At 46.3% G+C, this 17,504-nt stretch overlaps 1 protein-coding gene across 1 annotated transcript in view; it reads right to left on the bottom strand.

Annotated features, from left to right (window-relative positions):
- Window positions 1-17,504, bottom strand: part of rassf5 (Ras association domain family member 5) — a 45,612-nt gene that overhangs the window by 2,213 nt on the left and 25,895 nt on the right. Inside the window, exons 3-5 of the mRNA XM_066703288.1 lie at window positions 1,265-1,375; window positions 242-488; window positions 20-135 (exon numbers count right to left, since the gene is read on the bottom strand). Of these exons, the coding sequence (XP_066559385.1) occupies window positions 20-135; window positions 242-488; window positions 1,265-1,375 (474 nt within the window). The remainder of the gene's footprint in view (window positions 1-19; window positions 136-241; window positions 489-1,264; window positions 1,376-17,504) is intronic.

The raw sequence follows: 17,504 nt of genomic DNA, 5'->3' as shown, positions 1-17,504 counted from the left end.
TCTGGGTGGCAGGACTGACCTCCACGTCCCCCGTCTCGTTCTCCTTCAGCACAAAGGTAAGTTTCTCGGGGTCCGGCCCGGTCAGCAGGCGCAGGAGTAAGGGATGGTCCGACACGGGCAGCTTCTGGAACAGGTCTGACACACACACACACACACACGTTAGTGCACTGTAAAAACATTGGAAATAAATGGCTCTGGATTATAAAAGCCCCCCGGTGCGGGACCCTGCTCCTGCGCTCACCCTGGCTGTCGCGGTGCGTCCGTCGGTAAAGTGCGAATTTGCGGGGATTGTCGAGCACCATGAACTTGCGCAGCAGCCCCTGGATGACCTCGCTGACCATGGTGGTGCTGCTGATGTGCAGCTGCTTCACGGCGTCCAGCGGCAGGTAGAAGGACGTCTTGCGGTCCGAGCCGTCCCCCGTAACCGTCACCGGCCGCCGCAGCTTCAGGTGCACCTTGATGAAGCCGGTGTAGGTGCCGTCCTCGCTCTGCACAACACGCACAACACACAAAACACGACACACGGCTCTGGTCAGTCACGTCTGCCCGCTGCACCCAGAGAACAACCTCGAGCAAAATCTAGAAGTTCGTTCTCTCAGTGAACATCTCTGCCCGTTTCTTTTTCGATCTTTCTCAGCAAAGACTTGATGCCAGAAATGTGCTTCACATTTCACACAATTATTATATATATAATTCTTTTCATTCTGCTGTGAAGATGAGAAACCCACGGCCCGTCAGTCAAACCAACACACAGCGGCCTTAGAGGAGAGAAACCACACTCTACACGCAGTGAAGCTCAGATCGTGTTTACAATGGAAAAGGGATTAAGCTGGGAGTGGATTTTCATGTGCGAACACTTAAGTGCTGTACTGCCGCCCCCCGCCCCAGTCTCCCCCCAACCACAACCCCACACTCACAACAGGACCACCGTCAGCGTGTCACACAGCATGTAGCACATTACTTAAACACTCTCCCATATAACTGGGTCGACAACTGCACTTGTAACACACAAAAGAAAGTGAAACCCATTTCTGGCACCATTTCTCAATGAAATTGGTACTGGCTGTAATAATATATTTATATTTATAAATATATATCTGCAGAACTGTGTAGCCGGTGAGGACACAGCAGACACAATTCCCTTTTTAGGAGTTTGTGGCTCCAGAGCGGAGAGGTCAGAGCTCTGTGTGTGCAGTGGATGTGAATGGCTGTGTACACAGCTGTTGTATTCGTCTATAAGGCGCTATAGAGGTGCAGTTCTTACCAGCTTCATTCCCACACATTCAGAGACCTTGGCGTTGTAGTCATCGATCTTCGCCCTGATCTCGTCCTTCGAGAGCTCCTTTGGTTTCTCCTCTTCTTCCTTTGCAGCATTCTGGAACACAGGGAGCACACGTGTCAACACGCCTGTCTCAACAGCACCTCCCGCACACACCCACCCCAGGGCCTGGACTAGTGGACGCGGGCATCTAATGGCTAAAACACACAGATGACACAGACAGCCTGCGTCCTTCAAAGGAAACACAAATAAAAGACCCTTATCGAATCCAGAATCGTGGCATCTGTGTGTGTTGGTGAGCGTCTGACAGAAGACATGCGACACGCAGGCATAACGGTCTTGTTTACGGTCGTGGCTCTCCTCCCATGTAAGGCAGTCGGGGTACATAACTCCACTAAGATGATGATTGATGTTGTTATTCCTGCTGGCCGGGTAAGCAACACTGAGCAATGACAGAGACACTGAACCACAGCGTTTCTGAGGGACCATTATGGGTCGGGGCCAAGCACTTTAGATTTGAGAATCTATCATCTATAGGTCTGTGAGCTGTGCCAGTGCTTGAGCTAAAACAATCAATAAACCAACTTCATGCTCCACAGCCCACAGACAGAGGTCGTATTGTCCCTCTGTTTCACCACATCCCCTCTATGCGTCGCAGAGCTCAGCGGGCGCACCTGTGAGACCAGCCCGAGGAGATGGTTATAAGATGCTGATTTGTGACTGTCCTATTACTCGTAGCCAGACAGTAACAGTTCAGCATTTCCTGAGACACTCACAGCCCCCACCAGCGCAGAGAAGTGCTCTAATGGAGCCGAGCCATTTGTGCTGCCTAGTAATTGCTTAAGTGTTTTGTATAAAATAATAAACAGCAGTCATCTGATTGAACCCTTTATGATTGACTACATCAACTGTCTGCACATTTCTGATTACCCCCCCTCACTTTGGCTACAGTTATGTTATACATAATTGTACTTCCTTTTTCCTCCCCCATAATCTAAGATCTTGCCTCTTCCTGTTCTCTACACTGTTCTGTCTAAGTGGTTTCGACCCTGCGGCGGCTAGAAAAGTAACCGAAAGCCCTGTTCAAATAAAGGCCTGCTTTCTTAAGGGTGCGAATTCTGTTAGTCACAAAAACGAAAGATTGCATAACTAGAACAAAACAAAGAACCCAATGTTTTGCATTGTGGCTTAAATATACATTTTGTTTCATTTACACCCGGCTGATACACACAATACCTCCTAATTAGCCAAGAGACGCAGGAGCCGCCTACAGTTCGTATGTAAAGCGTTTACTGTTAATCAGTGCTTTGAGACGGCGGTGAGAAGAGCTCCTTGCAATCCGCTCCCTACATTCAGGAAATGTCATTTGCATATTGGGGCGAGATAAGAGGCAGCAGCAGGAATTTTAATACTCAAAAAAAATTGTATAAGAGTACTAGGTGCTTCTGTCTCCCCACGCCTTGTTATCTAGTGCAGCGCTGCAAGGTTAGTCCACAGACACGATCTTGTGCTTTCCTAGGAGCTGGCTTCACATCAATGGTCCACCGTGACTCCCGCAGCAGTGAAGCAACACACAGGGACAGCTCGGGACAGCAGTGTCCGTGTCCCCTCCACGGCCCGCCTCGGCTCCTCCTGGTTCGCTTGGTTTTTCCTCTCTAAATCCTTTCTATCTCTCAGGCTGAGCTGAAATTGGCAGAACAGGGCCGAGCCGGGAGGAGGGACATCCCTCACGAGGCCTAAAAAAAAGTGAAGGAAACTGTGCAACAGAGATGGGTCGAGACAAGAGCTGCGAAATCATCCCTGTGTGGCAATTTCTCTGCTTGTGCGAAGTTTCCATTCATGAGACTCATGGGCGCCGAAGAAAATCATTTTAGGACTTACTATCAGAAATCACTCCAATAGTGCTAAACCAGGCCCCTCACTGAGAGCCCGTTCTGGGTGTATTTTAGCATCAGAAGGGTTGAATTAGCTAAGCTGCTGTTTTCACAATATCTCAGTGGTTCCAGGGTTGGAAATTCAGGACCATTTTAGGACATTGACTTACATACCGGTTTGACTGTATCCCTCACGACCAAGACAGGAATAAACCACCATGTCTGGCACCAGGACAGTAACTGAAGAGGGTCCAGGACCGTCTCTGAAACTGCCCCCCAGTACCGGCACTGACATTATCAATGAGCACTTCAGCTTTCCAATGATGCACAGGAGAACTATGCATCACTGTAGAACGGTGCAGAACAGTAGTGGAGACCCCTGTTGTACTGTACCGTAAGGAGATAAAATAAACAACACACTTTTTACTGTATTATAAAGAAAAATTATACAGATATTTATTCATGCATATATTTATTCTAATTCATTATTTGTTTTATTTTGTTAAAATATTATATCTTGCTGTAGGGGGGGCTTCAACCCATGAACCCAAGATTAAGAGTCATGTGGCCTACCAACTGAGTTAGCTGGACTATTGAGACTGCACTGTAACACACTGTAACACTGTGTGACTAGTACAACAGCTTAAGCTAAGGGACACTTGTGATTGGTCACCAAATTAAAGATAGGCAGCATAGTTGTTGTGTATGTCTATGGTTCGAACATAGCATAAACATACGTGGACGTATGGATGAACCATAGGCATATACAAGAACTATGTGGTCTATCTTTAATGTACAGATTTCAGTCCACTGTCTCAGTAACATGCAGTTACACAGTGTGTGTGATTTATTTAGAGTAGTCAGCTGTTAAAAATAAATAAACAACAGACACTTTGAGACAGCAGAGGAATCTGAAGTCACCCTTAGACCAACATAAACCCATTCCCATATATTCAGCTCTCAGTTCAGACACTGATTTATTTCAAACGCTACTTATTATCATAACAGTGTCAGCGCTGGCTGAGGGCCGCTCCCTGGGGCTTTACTGGCCTCGGACACGTTTTAGGTTTCTCTGCTTCTTTTGTTCGACAATTATATAACAGCGGTAATCAGAGAGCAGGGAGGGGTGATGAAATATTTAAAGAGGAATCATAACAGCAGGAGCAGCAAACAACAACCCACAGCGGTAGCAGGAGCTGTAATTGTAATTGTTTCTCTCGTTAATGGAAAAGTTTGGTCGATGTCAATCCCAGTTTTTTGTTGTATTTTGTAGGGGGGTTTTTATTGTAATTCACACTGAAAACTGTTCGGCAAGCCTTAGCAACAGAGATGTATAACAGCAGTATTTTTAGCTGCTGTGACTCCGCACTAATGCACGCACCCTGTGTTTTTCTCCGGGAGCGGCCGCAGTCCAGATAATGTAAGAATCCATCGTCTCTCAGTAACCGGCTCCACAAGACGTGCTGCTGCCACTTCCACCCTCATTTAAGGGCATTAAGGCCCAGATACAGCCAACCTCACCGCAGTCCCGTAGCAATCTAATACATTACTGACGTCACAGAGGACTCATCAGTCCAGCCAGGCGGGAGACAGACTGGGCCACCTCCAACACACACATGAATGGGCACAACATGTTTTAACACATTTATTCTGGAACATAATTTAAAAAAAAAAAACCTACCTACATACATCTTGGTTCTTCTTATTCGTTTGGTTACGTTGTTATTGTTTTTATTTTTGGAGGTGATGGTTTGAGAGGATTTTTGGATACATCCCTTGCAAAGTAAGTGACGCATATAGATATAGATGGAGGCAGTGAATAGCTTTGAAAGGTTTCTAAAATTAAAATACATGCATCTATAATTGAACTCGGTATGCAGTGCTGTACGAACCGCTTCTACAATCCTCTCCAGTGATGCCAGCTTGGTGGGAATTTGGTCCAACAACAATATAATAAAACAGCGATGGTTTACAGTAGTGATTATAGTTTAGGACACAATTTAACATGGTTGTGTAGCAGCCTGCTTTAAAGCAACATAAAATTCCTCAGAGGAGATGTCTTTAAAACGCCTGAATACATGTATTTAAACAGCGTGAAATGGAGTTTAATCAGCCAGCCACTGACTGCAGCCTAATTGTGAATTAATTAATAAATACATTTGTACGTATGGGTGTATGTATTTGTTTTGTTGTTTTTGTTTTTCATTTGCGTTCAATTAAGTTCCACTTTGTGCATCCATCCTCTAAATCTATAAAAACCCTGCATTACTAACATCCAACTAAATTATCCTTCCCCAGTCTGGTTAAATTGAATAATGACTGAGGCTCCCGGAGTCTGGTTAGTGTCACAGGCTTGGCAGTCAGGATAACATCGGATTTGCATGCGTTTTCAGGACTGCAGCAAACCTGAAACGAGGCCTGACCTTTCCCTCCCTCCAGGCCCAGTCAGGAAAGCTACGTGTGGCTCTGGCGATGACAACGGGCTACACAATGTTATTCAATAACCACAAGTAAATGTAGCCAGCAAAGCCCCATGACTTAAGAGCTAAGGGCAGAAGGTCCCGTTTCCATCACTATTCGTATTTAACTGTGTTCTTAAGGGCTTTATTTAAATGCCACCTGAACTGTCAACACTGGGAACCAGGAAGTGAGGACACAGGTGCGAATGAAGGGCAGGCTGATGCTCTATGGAAATATAAATCCCTGTATTTCTACCCTGACCAGTGACAAATGTAAAGCCATTTCTCAAACGTCTGCAACAACACTTCAGGAGGCAACCAGGCTGGTGTTAAAAAAATATTGACAAAGGTATTTTTAGATCATGCAAAAAAGAAAAGAAGAACACACACAAAAATTGTGCCTCATGTTGGACTTGCACGGAAGGCTGGATGTACGAAGCGCTTCCTAGCGAGAGGATGGACCGGGCCTCTGGGAGTCTGTGGCACGCAGCTGGCACCTCTGTCTGGCAGGAAGTGGGCGTGGCACCAACCGGCACACGCACTGGAAACTGCCCGGCATAACACGGTCTACAATTAGGGCTGAGATGCATTAATAAAAGATAAAGAAACCTCTCTATGACAACGTGATTCATGCTAGCTGTGTGTGTGTAGATTTCTGCTCTGTTTCTTTTTTTGGGGGTGGGGTCCTCAGGTATCATTTCATTGAACTGATATGCTAATATAGAGGTTGAAGTTGGGGGTCTATTTTGCATTGTGTCGGTGTGGCAGGTGTTTGGTTATTTAAAGGAGGCTGCACTTGTATAATGTTTTCTGGGAGTTTTTGCGCTGCTGGGATGTACAGAAGCACATCCCCCTGGCATCCCCTTCTCTCCCTGTGTGTGGGGGTCTCCGGCCATCCCCTCTCCCCCAGGGATGCTCCCCGAGGAATTCCTGCCCGTTGTGTGCGACAAACGAACAAAAATAAAAAACAAACCGCCTGGCTCTCTGAGGCTAAATATACACCGCCGGCACTTCCTCAACACATTTGCTCCATAAACACAGTAAGTGTTTACTTTCCAAACAAAGGGCAAAGGAGCGCTCACAGAACGGCAGTTTGTGGACAAACACGCAGCGCTGAGAACAGGCTTCAGGAAGAGCAGCTGGTCGGACGGACGGAGAAAGTCCAGTAAATAACGGACACCTAGAGGCAGGAAAGTGCCACACTGGAAAAGGAAGATAGAGCCAAGTCTGTTACTTGCAGATGCACTTTCTGGAGCGATTCCGAGTCCCAGTAAACGGCAAGGAGAGGCGATGCAGCAACAGATTCATACACAGGCCAATGCGAAAATACAGCCCTGGGGCTCGGCACTGGAAGAGCATCGATAGAAAAGCTGGTGTCAAACCTGCCGTTTTAAATCAACACCAGCAAGAGCTGATCTAAGGTGTTTAATAAACTCACATATATCCTATTAATAGTGTTTTTACGTGGTGTGTGAGTCTGTGCTGTACATCAAAACCCTGCATGAGTCTAAATGGCTCATAAATGGCTCATACATACTGCAGCATTAATATTAGCCACAGGAACAGATGGCAGAAGCGCAGAGTCACTGTACTGCGATGGATGTCTGAAGAGAAATACGGCCATGGCTTTATCTCAGAAAGGTCCCTGTACTGCTCACTATAAAGTACAGGAACGCAGAGAACCCCCCCCACCAACAAAACACCCCCCCCCCCCCCACATACAGTAATGGACCCTTAGGTCTGGGAACAGTTTTTCCAGGAACTGTGGCAGCAGCTGCTAGTGTGAAGATAAACTCTCGGTTCAGCTGTGCGATCTGTGTCGCTTTACAGCATTCGCTAAATCAGAGGCCATTTCCTTCTTCATGTCAATCAACTCTGTCAACTGTCAACCCCAAACGTGCAGAAACTAACTCTTCTCCTGCAAGACGCTCTTCTCAATGGTTCTGAGTGACAGGGTACCATTAGAGAGAGAGAGAGAGAGAAGATGATCTCTTCCTGATATCCCCCTCTACAAATCTGTTCTGTTCTGATCCGAAGGCCTCTAATGGGGAAACTGAACAGGTTTCTCCCGATTCGCCGGGCTTGGCGGCAGATTGCACTGCTGTGGGTGTCAGACAAGTATCTGAAGTGTAAACTAAGCCGGGCCCGTTTGCACAAGCTGCTCAAGACATTAGATGGAGTGGGGAGCGCAGGGCAGCGACAGAACTATTCTCCCATTTATAATGAATCGATCGATTGCGCCTACCCAGAGACCCAACCTTTAACTGCATTAGGAACGAATGACATAATGCATGTCCATTATCCAGATTAGCCTCCCATTTTAGAATAATAGGATAAGCACATTACAATGCGCCACAGATAGGCGAGGTAGGCTGTGCGTCACCATGATTACCGGAACAACCAACTTAGATCAGGTGCCGTGGTTTGGAACGGCCTTTGAATCAAACTCCAGGGTGGTGAAGCGTGGCGCAACACCTACGACTCTTTCTGACCATGCGTCTCTTTCAAGGTCCAGTTATTGCCCTTTAAAGATGGCTACCGTGAGACCGTATCTAACAACCAGGCTCTGTCCAAACACCGGCCTCCTGGCACGCAAACAAAAGAGATCTTGACTGGGTATGTAGGCAATCGGACACGGAACCAAGTCCGTAGGCAGGAAAAGTCAACAATCTCGCACATTTTCTAATAACAGGAATCGGGCACATTCCTCCCTCAGTTTCATAGCAGACCACAGAGGGTCCCGGCCCCCCCAGACTTGCAGAAACAGCAGAAACGCACTAATGTAAACCGCAGAGAGACACATTAGCGCACATCCAGCATGCTGACTCAGGGAAGAAAGAAAGGGGAACAGGAGTGGGGGGGTTTAATGTACACTTTATTTCCATCTGTTTGACAATGGTATCTCTTACAGGGATGTTCAACAGTGCACAAGTGCAGGTAGCAGGCAGGGTAATTATTTTCTGACTATAACAGCAGCTCCTAAAATGTGCGGTCGGTATACTAATGCCTTGCACACCGAGGGCATTCATTATCAGGGAAATTCAGCACTGTGCTGCAACTAGCACAATTACAACGTCGTGCAGGATTATACGGATCCCTCTTCTATCATTATTCACAGGAATAGTTCACCTCGTCGGGGGGAACAAACAGGCTCTCTAAATTAGTTAATTAAACTGGATTTGATTATTATTTTTTGGCAAATGGACACTTCCATTAAACAAATTCCCCTGACAGCTTCTACCAGCCGTCAACAGCCCATAACTCCTGGGTTTCAATACATGGTTGAATCAGGGTATCAGTATCAGTATCAGTATCAGTGCATCGTGCTGCCCGACACGACCCCGCCCGGTTGATTTTCATTTCCAGCAGTGTTGGGAAGTTATACTTTTGCACATGTGCTTTAACACGGTTGATTCATCCCTCATAGTGAAGTCAGAGTAAATTCAGTGTATGAATGTACGAGCACAGCGTAGTCCTCTCTCTCTCCGCACTCTCTGCTCAGCTGCTATCAGAGGAAGTGCGAACGCCGCTTCAGTTTCACGTTGCTACGGTGACAGGCATGCGAACTTCCTCAAAACATCGCACCGCACGTCGAGGACCTGTTACCCGATACACCTCGCTTCCACATCTGACGCCGCGCCAGGGGAAGGGAGGGAGTCACAAATCGAGTTTCCGCAAAGCCCATAACTGCGACACACAATCCTGGCCACCTCTCGGGCAGAAGCGCTTGTGGTGCACATGGACAGCACATCCACCTTTTGCCATCAGGCGTCCAGAGCCCGGCACGGGTTAAACCTCTGGTGCTCATAAGGAGCAGTGGAAAAAGTTACTCGATGCGTCATCAACACACCCGGCTGCAGACCGGCTCAAAGCATGCGTAGGCAAGCCATGGCAAAGGTGACTGTCCCCTAACCAGACACACGGCTGACCCACAGAGACTCACAGAATTCAGGGTTTGGGCATTCCACTGAAAGTACAGGAAATGCCATCTTTGCACAGCTTCCACGGGCCTCTATTAACGCCCTGCATCGTCTCATCGTGTGCTGAGATGTGGGGGTCTTAGTTGCACCAGAAAAACAGTCCCACTGTAAAGTCCACTTAGACTCCAAAGTCCACTGTGAGTTTTAACAGGGTTCTTCCACAACACCATTGTATGTGTGACAGGAGGGAAACTGGCCAGAGCACGGAAGAGAAAAGAAAATAAAGCACAAAAACAAAAAGAAAGAAACTCGTGTGTGAAGAAACTGAAGGCAGATGAGCTTAAATCCGAGAACGGAAGCTCTTAACCAATGCCCCATTTCCTATTTTCACTCACTGCTGATGTGCAGATACGGCTGTACGTGAGACTGTGCGGCCCAGAAAAGAAGGCCAGCGTTAACGCCAGGACCCAGAGAACGTCCAGATTGAAAGCCCCTTTGCCCAACCCCGGGCGGCGCTCTGTCTGCAAGTGCAGAAGACAGTGTGAACTCTCAGGATGGGACCTTGTGGATTAGCAGCCCACCTCAGCTGAAGGAGAGAGGAAACATGTGGTCTTGCACTGAAGGCCTCTTGCAGCACTTTAAGAACTGCTAAACAAAAATAAAGGCTTCTCCACTCTTAGTCCCTGACCAATAAGGCACCGCTGATCTCGCCGCTGTTGCCGCCTGCCGTGTTGCGTCACGTCCTATCAGAGGCGTCCCGTCGTCCCACCTGCAGCTCAGACCACAAGGCCTCTCACACAAAAGGCGGGATTTACGCAACTCTGTCATGGGTACAAGCCTCACTCAGGTTCCGTCCGTTCACTTCCTTCTTTGGGAGATGTGGTCATATATTGAACAAACCAACCAAAGAGAAATATGCAGAGTTTTAATGGAATGAAGACCGTTAAGGACTGTGGTAGGGGTTTCTGTTGAACTGGATGGATGCTGCTTTGTGATGTCACTAAAATGAGCGTGAAATTAAAAGATAACTTATTTTTTGCATGCGGCTCCTCTGCCATTGTCAGGGAAATCAATGAAGACCAAGCAGTGGCAGCACAACAGGCAGCCCATTCCTAGTGCAGTGTCTTTCAGTGAGCACAAGAGCAAACAGTTACGAGTCAGAAGACAATGTAATAAAACAGGAACACTGGGCAATTGCTGATTGTGTTGAGGTGCTAATCCAGTCATTACGATCCCTTACTCATCCGCTGTTTGCGTGTGAAAAAGTGTTAAACTTCAACAGCAGCTACTTGCTGCCTATGTGACCTGTTATTCAGACTCAATCCCACTCTGTATTAATCTACGAAGAGGAACTTCAGTAACACAATAATAATATTGTTCCCTAGTTCAGCCGTGAATCAAGCAAACAGGAACTCTGATTTATTTATCATAGGTGGCCTGGACTACACAACCTTTTCTTGTTGACTTTTTTGCTGTGTTTGTTTCAGTTTATACCAGCACTAATTTGAATCAACCTCTTTGGATAACAATATTTTCTTTTTCACAATAAGACTTTAGCAGGCTTGTCATGTGTCAAGGAAATATGTATATTTTTTTTAGATGATGTTCTATGTAGAGTCTATTTATGTAGAGTTTTTCTTCTGGGAGAAATTTAGGAAATGCAAACAATCATAACCAGTAAAAAAATGAATTTGAATTAATACAGTTTCAAGAAAAACTATAATAATAGACTAATACTTCAGAGTCAGAGCACTGAATTGTGAATAATCTGAGATTAACCAAGCTGAAGAAAACAGATTTTAGTTTTTTTCAGATTCGCCTGAACATAGTTTTGAGATTGAGCTGTGAAGTGCACACTACTGCTCACACAGATTCATCCCCCCAAATGAAGAAGTCAAACCCCGCACTAGTGACACTACTTTCATGTAAAAATGACATTAATTACGTTAAATTGAATTGGTCAATTCATAATTCTTCACATGTTTTACTACTGCGCATGTAGACACACACACACACACACGTTTGTAAAACATCAGAGCAGGGAATTCCAATTAATCTGCAGTGCAACATTCTGCCCCAGAATGAAAGACAGATTTCAACTGAAAACAGGCAGACAAAAATGCCCAGATGTGTCTTTTAACACGTGAACTCTAATGTGAATGATGACGGCCATTTCTTTTTGATAAATAAAAATCACAAAACATCTCTCCTGGTTGGTGGCAACACTTCCAGCTCTGAACTATGCATTGTTCAGGAAGCCTCCAGCTATTGCAATAGTCTTTAATCAGAGGATATTGTAGAGAAGTGATCGGACACAGAACTCAGCCAGGCCTTCAGAGCCATAACACTGCGTAAAAACCGCCAAAAGAGAAACAGGATTATTAATGTAACATGCCTTTGGCGTATGTAGACCACCTGTTTTGCATTGCTGTAGTCTGAAGTCTAATTATCCTTTAAAGAAGCTTTCTGTAAAAACACAGCCTTCTACGCCTTCTTTCTATCCTAAATCACACAGTTTTGAGACTCTTCGCTACATCCATCGACCATCCAAGGACATCACGTACAGATGGACTTGTTCTTCCATTATTGCTGTGTTTTGTAACCTGCCACTCGAGACTCTGGAGCGCTGTGTACAATAACACACAATCCCAATCTGCAGTGTTGAGAGGTGCTAAATACAGTGGCAAGGATTTCTAGACCGAGACACCAGTGACGCTGCGCTGTGGAAATTTGATCATGATAAAAGACCCGACCGAAGAAGAAAGTCACTCCCGCTGGCCGCAAAATCCATTCATGAACTCAGCAGCTTTAGGGAGTATTGGCAGAGATAGCGAAAAATCCATCAACAGAATCAGGCTTTTGAGCCAAAGATAGGGGGCTCTGATAATGACCTAATCCCCAATGGTACAGATAGTAAAAGCGTGTGTGCCTTTGCTATCCCCACCTTAAAAGAAAAGTCTGAAAAGACTGAAGAACAAGGTGATCAATTTCCCTGTATGTACATTGCAGCGTATCCTATACCACTTAACAGTCCCCACCATGCGCAGATTGGTATGTTGGCAGGCCTGTGAACGCAGGTTGTATTTATTGGAGATGCACAGAGAGGAAGACTTAAGCTTTGGCCAGAGACTGTGCGAGATAAGAAAGTGTCCAAAGTTCATAGCTGATACACCGTGCTCTCTGACTCGTTCTTAGTTCACGCCCCCTCATGGGAAACGAAAGCAGAGGATTACAGCTGGCCAGCACACAGTGTGACCAAGCTGGGTACGAAGTTCCCTTCCACACCGAATGTGTATTTATTCTACTACACACAAACAGAAAAACACTAGGCTAGGAGCGAAAGCGCCACGATGGTACGCATACGAAACGTCAAGGTTCAAAGGAAAGACGGCAAAGGCAGTGGCACAAACCCTGCGTCAACAGTCCCGTGATTAATTCATCAGGGTCGGCCGAACTCCTCGGGAGCCGAGTCGTTCTTTGATGTTGATTAACCGAATTACAGTCACTCAGATCAAGGGCAGGCCAAATTTAAACCCTGTCTGAGCGGCACACGGCGGCGCATGTGAAAGCACGGGCCAGCGAGCTCATTCCCCCTGCAAGCCGAGCTCCACCAGAAGGCTCACAACAAAGGGGAACGGTCGGGGAGAATTCACCCTGCCTGCCCCCGCGCACCGGATTCGATGACACTGTTGTGCTCGGGACAGCTTGGGGGGTATCCTGCCCACTGGGTGACTCTACCACTGAGGAGCACAATTATAAAAGATCTCACTGTGTCGGCACGCATCCCTAATTCATGCCTGGCGACTCACTATACGTATGAATAATTCTGTCTGTAAAGGTCTTTCTAGTATCAGTGAAGAAGCCCCTACCAACCAACCAACCCCCTCTCTCTCTCTCTCCATGCAACCAGGATTGCCACTCGGTTTTGCACTCCTCCACTGCAGAAACACAGACCCTTAAAAGGAAGAGTATATTCTCTCCTAAGAATGTGTGCAGAGATAGCGCACTGCCCTGGAGGTTACCGCCAATGATCACTTATACAATGCGATGACGTAACCTTGGAAAAGCCTTGAAAGACGTTGTGTTTGTTTTTCTCCACGGAGTGAAAGCGCCAGTGCAACCCAAACTCCGAAGGGCTCCCGGCCTCAAAATAATTTCCTAATACAGAAAAACCTTCATCCCGAGGGATCATAATAGAAATCCAGTCGTCTGTCAGGCACACAATCGCAGTCATCTTGTACTTGTACTCGCTGTCAAATACTCTTTTAGTGTGGAGTTGAAAATGGGCTTTCAAACCGGTCTTAATGAGCTCAGCTGTGAGGCCAACAGTGCAGTCGACAGGAAGTGCATAAAACATAGTGCAGACAGAGTGTCACCTCTCACACTTTCTGTGCAATGGCTGAGAATGAGTGTGGGGGGCTGGGGGGCGTGGTTATCTCGGTTTAAATAAAAAATAGACAGCAAAAGTCAAAAGCGTTGCACCAGGAGAAACTAATTTGTAATGTGGAGGTTATTTATAAACCTGAAAAAAAGTGCTTTCCCTACATTGTACCGGGTATGAAACTTTCACAAACATTGCCACGGCAATACTGAACTGTTTTTTGTGTGTGTGTGCGTCTGTGTGTGAGAGAGAGAGAGAGAGAGAGTGTGTGTGTGTGTGTGTGTGTGTGTGTGTGTGTGAGAGTGAGAGCGAGAGAGAGAGAGAGACTGTGTGTGTGTGTATGTGTGTGTGTGTATATGTGTGTGTGGTAACAGAAGCACTACCTGCTTTCAAAGCTGGACAACAGTCCCGGGGAGGGGCCGAGTTTTGTTTCAATCAGCCAGCGTTTCCTTCCTAAATTGCGTTTGAAGGCACCAGAGGAGCACTCAGAGACTCTGATAAAGGTCAAGTAGCCAGAGGGCACAGGCATGCGGGCCTCGAGGACACATCCCTTTCGGAAAACGACCGATTGTTATTCATCTTTTAAACATAGCGACTGAGTGGTACTGAGTGACTTTACTGTATTAGGACTGAGCTGTGTTGCGTTTCCTTCCCCTTTGTTCAACTGCTGTTGCGGTATGTGAACTATGTTGTGCAGAACAAACTTGCAGACAGCTTTGACACACTGGGAGAGTCCTCTGTACACGTATGCACACTGTGACACAGAGGAGAGGTATAATCAACGCATCGTGGGGCTGGGAAACCTTTGCACGATTAAAAACTTCCGGACCGTCAGGACTAGAACCAGTGTTTTGGTTTCGAGGAAAGTGATTGGGGTGACCAAAACACTTGTGTCTGAGGGAGGTAGATGTGTGTGTGACAGTGTATGTGAAGAAGCGTGTGGGACGACAGGAGGAACATGGAAATGTACAAGCTGAGAGAACGTTACGCACACCTTACAATGGGGATTTCCATTTTAGCCCCAAAAAACAACAAAAAACACAGGCACAGATAGGTGTCAAAACAAGACACTTCCAATGAGCTGGACAAAAATACCTGATATTTCATACATCACACTGACACCCTCACTGTGTCTCACGTGTAGTTTCTGGGTGGAAACTCGTGTGGCGATTACCCGCCCCAGATCATGTCCTGGGCACCCTTAGAAACCACTGGACAGTTCACACCATGAGCCAGGCCAACCCTCTCCATCCAGAATGAAGAAAGGATTGAAAAATTACACCTTTTATTTAGCGGATACAAAGTAACACAAGAGGCCTGTTCCAGGGGTAGAAAAAACTGTGTGTGTGGCCCAAGCTATTGCTTAAAGAGCATCAAGAAAATGAAAAGTAATAACTCGTCAAACAGCTCTGAGAAAGAGGAAGCGGAAGCAATCCTCTACATCCTCATTCAAAGCGGCTTCAAGATTTCCGGTCATTCCCTCCCGAGATTCAAACTGTCCACTGAACCCCATGGTCGATCGGTGATGCTCAGAGACAGTTACTCACGATCGCTTTGACAGGGGTTTCACTCTACCGTTATGAAACACATTTGCAGATCTGCCCAACCAGCCGTGTCGAAGGTTTGTAAAAATGGCGCTGTTAAAGGTTACGGTGTGGAGACGTCCCTCACCGCTCTATCCACTGCGAATCCAAATCACAAATCCTGACAGTAAAGTTAGGAAGATGTCTTGTTGAGTTTCAACAGCATCAATCACAAGACTCAACCCCTCTCCACATATAGAAAATAATACTACAATTAAAGGTAGTTATTAACTGTCACGCACACACAATCATATACACACAAAAGGCTTTAAAAGAAGTCCTGTCACTTCAACTCGCAAGATGTCTGCTTTATGAAATTAAAAAAGGATGCAAGTACAATTTGAAAAAGTTGTAATTCATAAAATGGTATATTTGTAAAGATTAGGGAAGTCACACCTCTTAAACTGCTAAGATTTCAATAGAACCTTCCAGAAGTACATCCTAAAAAGGTCTGGGCCTGTACATCGTGTTTTGTTTCGCTGCTTTTCATCACTAGTATTTATAAACTGCCACTAAACTGCAAAAGGTGTGCGGCCAGGTGCCGGGGACAAGACAGGTGAGTGTCTTGGCCTAACCCAAACAGACAGGCGCTATTTTTAACATTACCTTGGCCTTGCGGAAGAAAGTAGTCTTGGCTGTAAAGAAACAGTCGTCGAGGTCTTCATCCAGACTACAGTATCCACTGCTCATGCTGTTGCTGCCGGTCATTGGAGACAGATCCTCGGAGCGCAGAAGCGTGCACCACCCAAGACAACGGATAATCCCAGCATGCCAGGTGACCTGGGGGCTTGGCACAGAAGTCTTGACCCCTCACAAAACCGGCGCTCCAAAACAGTCACAGAAGAGAGATGGGGTTTCCTTCTTGCAGCAAGGTTTTCTAATGTTTCTAACCCCTAATGTTTCTTTTGAATTTGTTCAATAAAAAAAACTAGTTTCCACCAAAAAATAAATAATGACACATTCAACTATATTTCACCAGCAGCAGATTCTCAGATGCATCTCCTCGGGCTTCAGAGCAGCCTCACCTTTTTCCCCCACAGAGATTCTCAGAGCTGCACCTGTCTCTGTGGCCTGCGGCCCACCTCCATCCCTCACAGCAACTGATTGGCAGGCACGGGTTTCAGAGTTTGGAGCGGGAGGCCGTGGTGACACCGGGTCCAGCAGTACGTCCGAGCCTTGAGATCAGAACTCAGTAGCAGTTTTCCACATCCAAACTATAGTCCACAAGCTGGAGACTCCCTCGGCATGTCTCGAGTGGCAAACGGCTGAGTGCCGGGCGGCGTTCCAAACCTTGCCGTCGTCCGTCGCGTTTGATTACCTCCCTCTCCTGTCGCTTTTTTTCCTCTCCTCTCCTCAGCGATCTCTGCGGCAGCCACTTAGTTACAACCTGAGTCGTCTTCGTTCTTCCTGTCGCCTCATAATTATTTTAAGGCGAGCTAAGCTGGCTGCACCTCCTCTCTCTCTCTAACTCCGTCTCTCACTCAACCATCTGTGGTTTCATCTGTTATCTGCCTATAAGCTTGCCTGTGAGCTTACACAAACACACGCCTACCAACCCCCCTCCCTCCCCTTTTTCCTGCATGTAGTTGGTTTCAACGAAGCTGTAGCCACTTCCTCTACAAAAAGAAAGGGCTCCTGATTAAATCTACATATGATTTCACAGGGCTGTTACCCTTGCAACTAATAACATGCATACAATAAGAATATAAACCCATAATATTATATATTTTTTACACATGAAGAACACGCTAAGCTATAATGAATAAATTATAGCAATAATAATGTTCCTGATATTATTCTGATGGTTCCTGACACAGTATTGTGTTTTAACTTGACGTTTGCGCACTCCTGTGCCTGCACTGCAATGACCTCATTAGCTACAATGTGAAATGGCTTGTGTTCCTGTTGTTGTTTTGGGTTTCATGCCCTTCCTTCAGTGTGGCTTTGTGATTGCAACACAAGGGCAGTTGACACAAGAACCTGCTTGACTGAAAAGATCAGACAGACA

Source organism: Amia ocellicauda, chromosome 5 (genome assembly GCF_036373705.1).
Source record: "Amia ocellicauda isolate fAmiCal2 chromosome 5, fAmiCal2.hap1, whole genome shotgun sequence".
Classification (NCBI taxonomy): domain Eukaryota; kingdom Metazoa; phylum Chordata; class Actinopteri; order Amiiformes; family Amiidae; genus Amia; species Amia ocellicauda.
The sequence above is the reverse complement of the archived record's forward strand: the minus strand, read 5'-3'. Positions and strand labels throughout refer to the sequence as shown.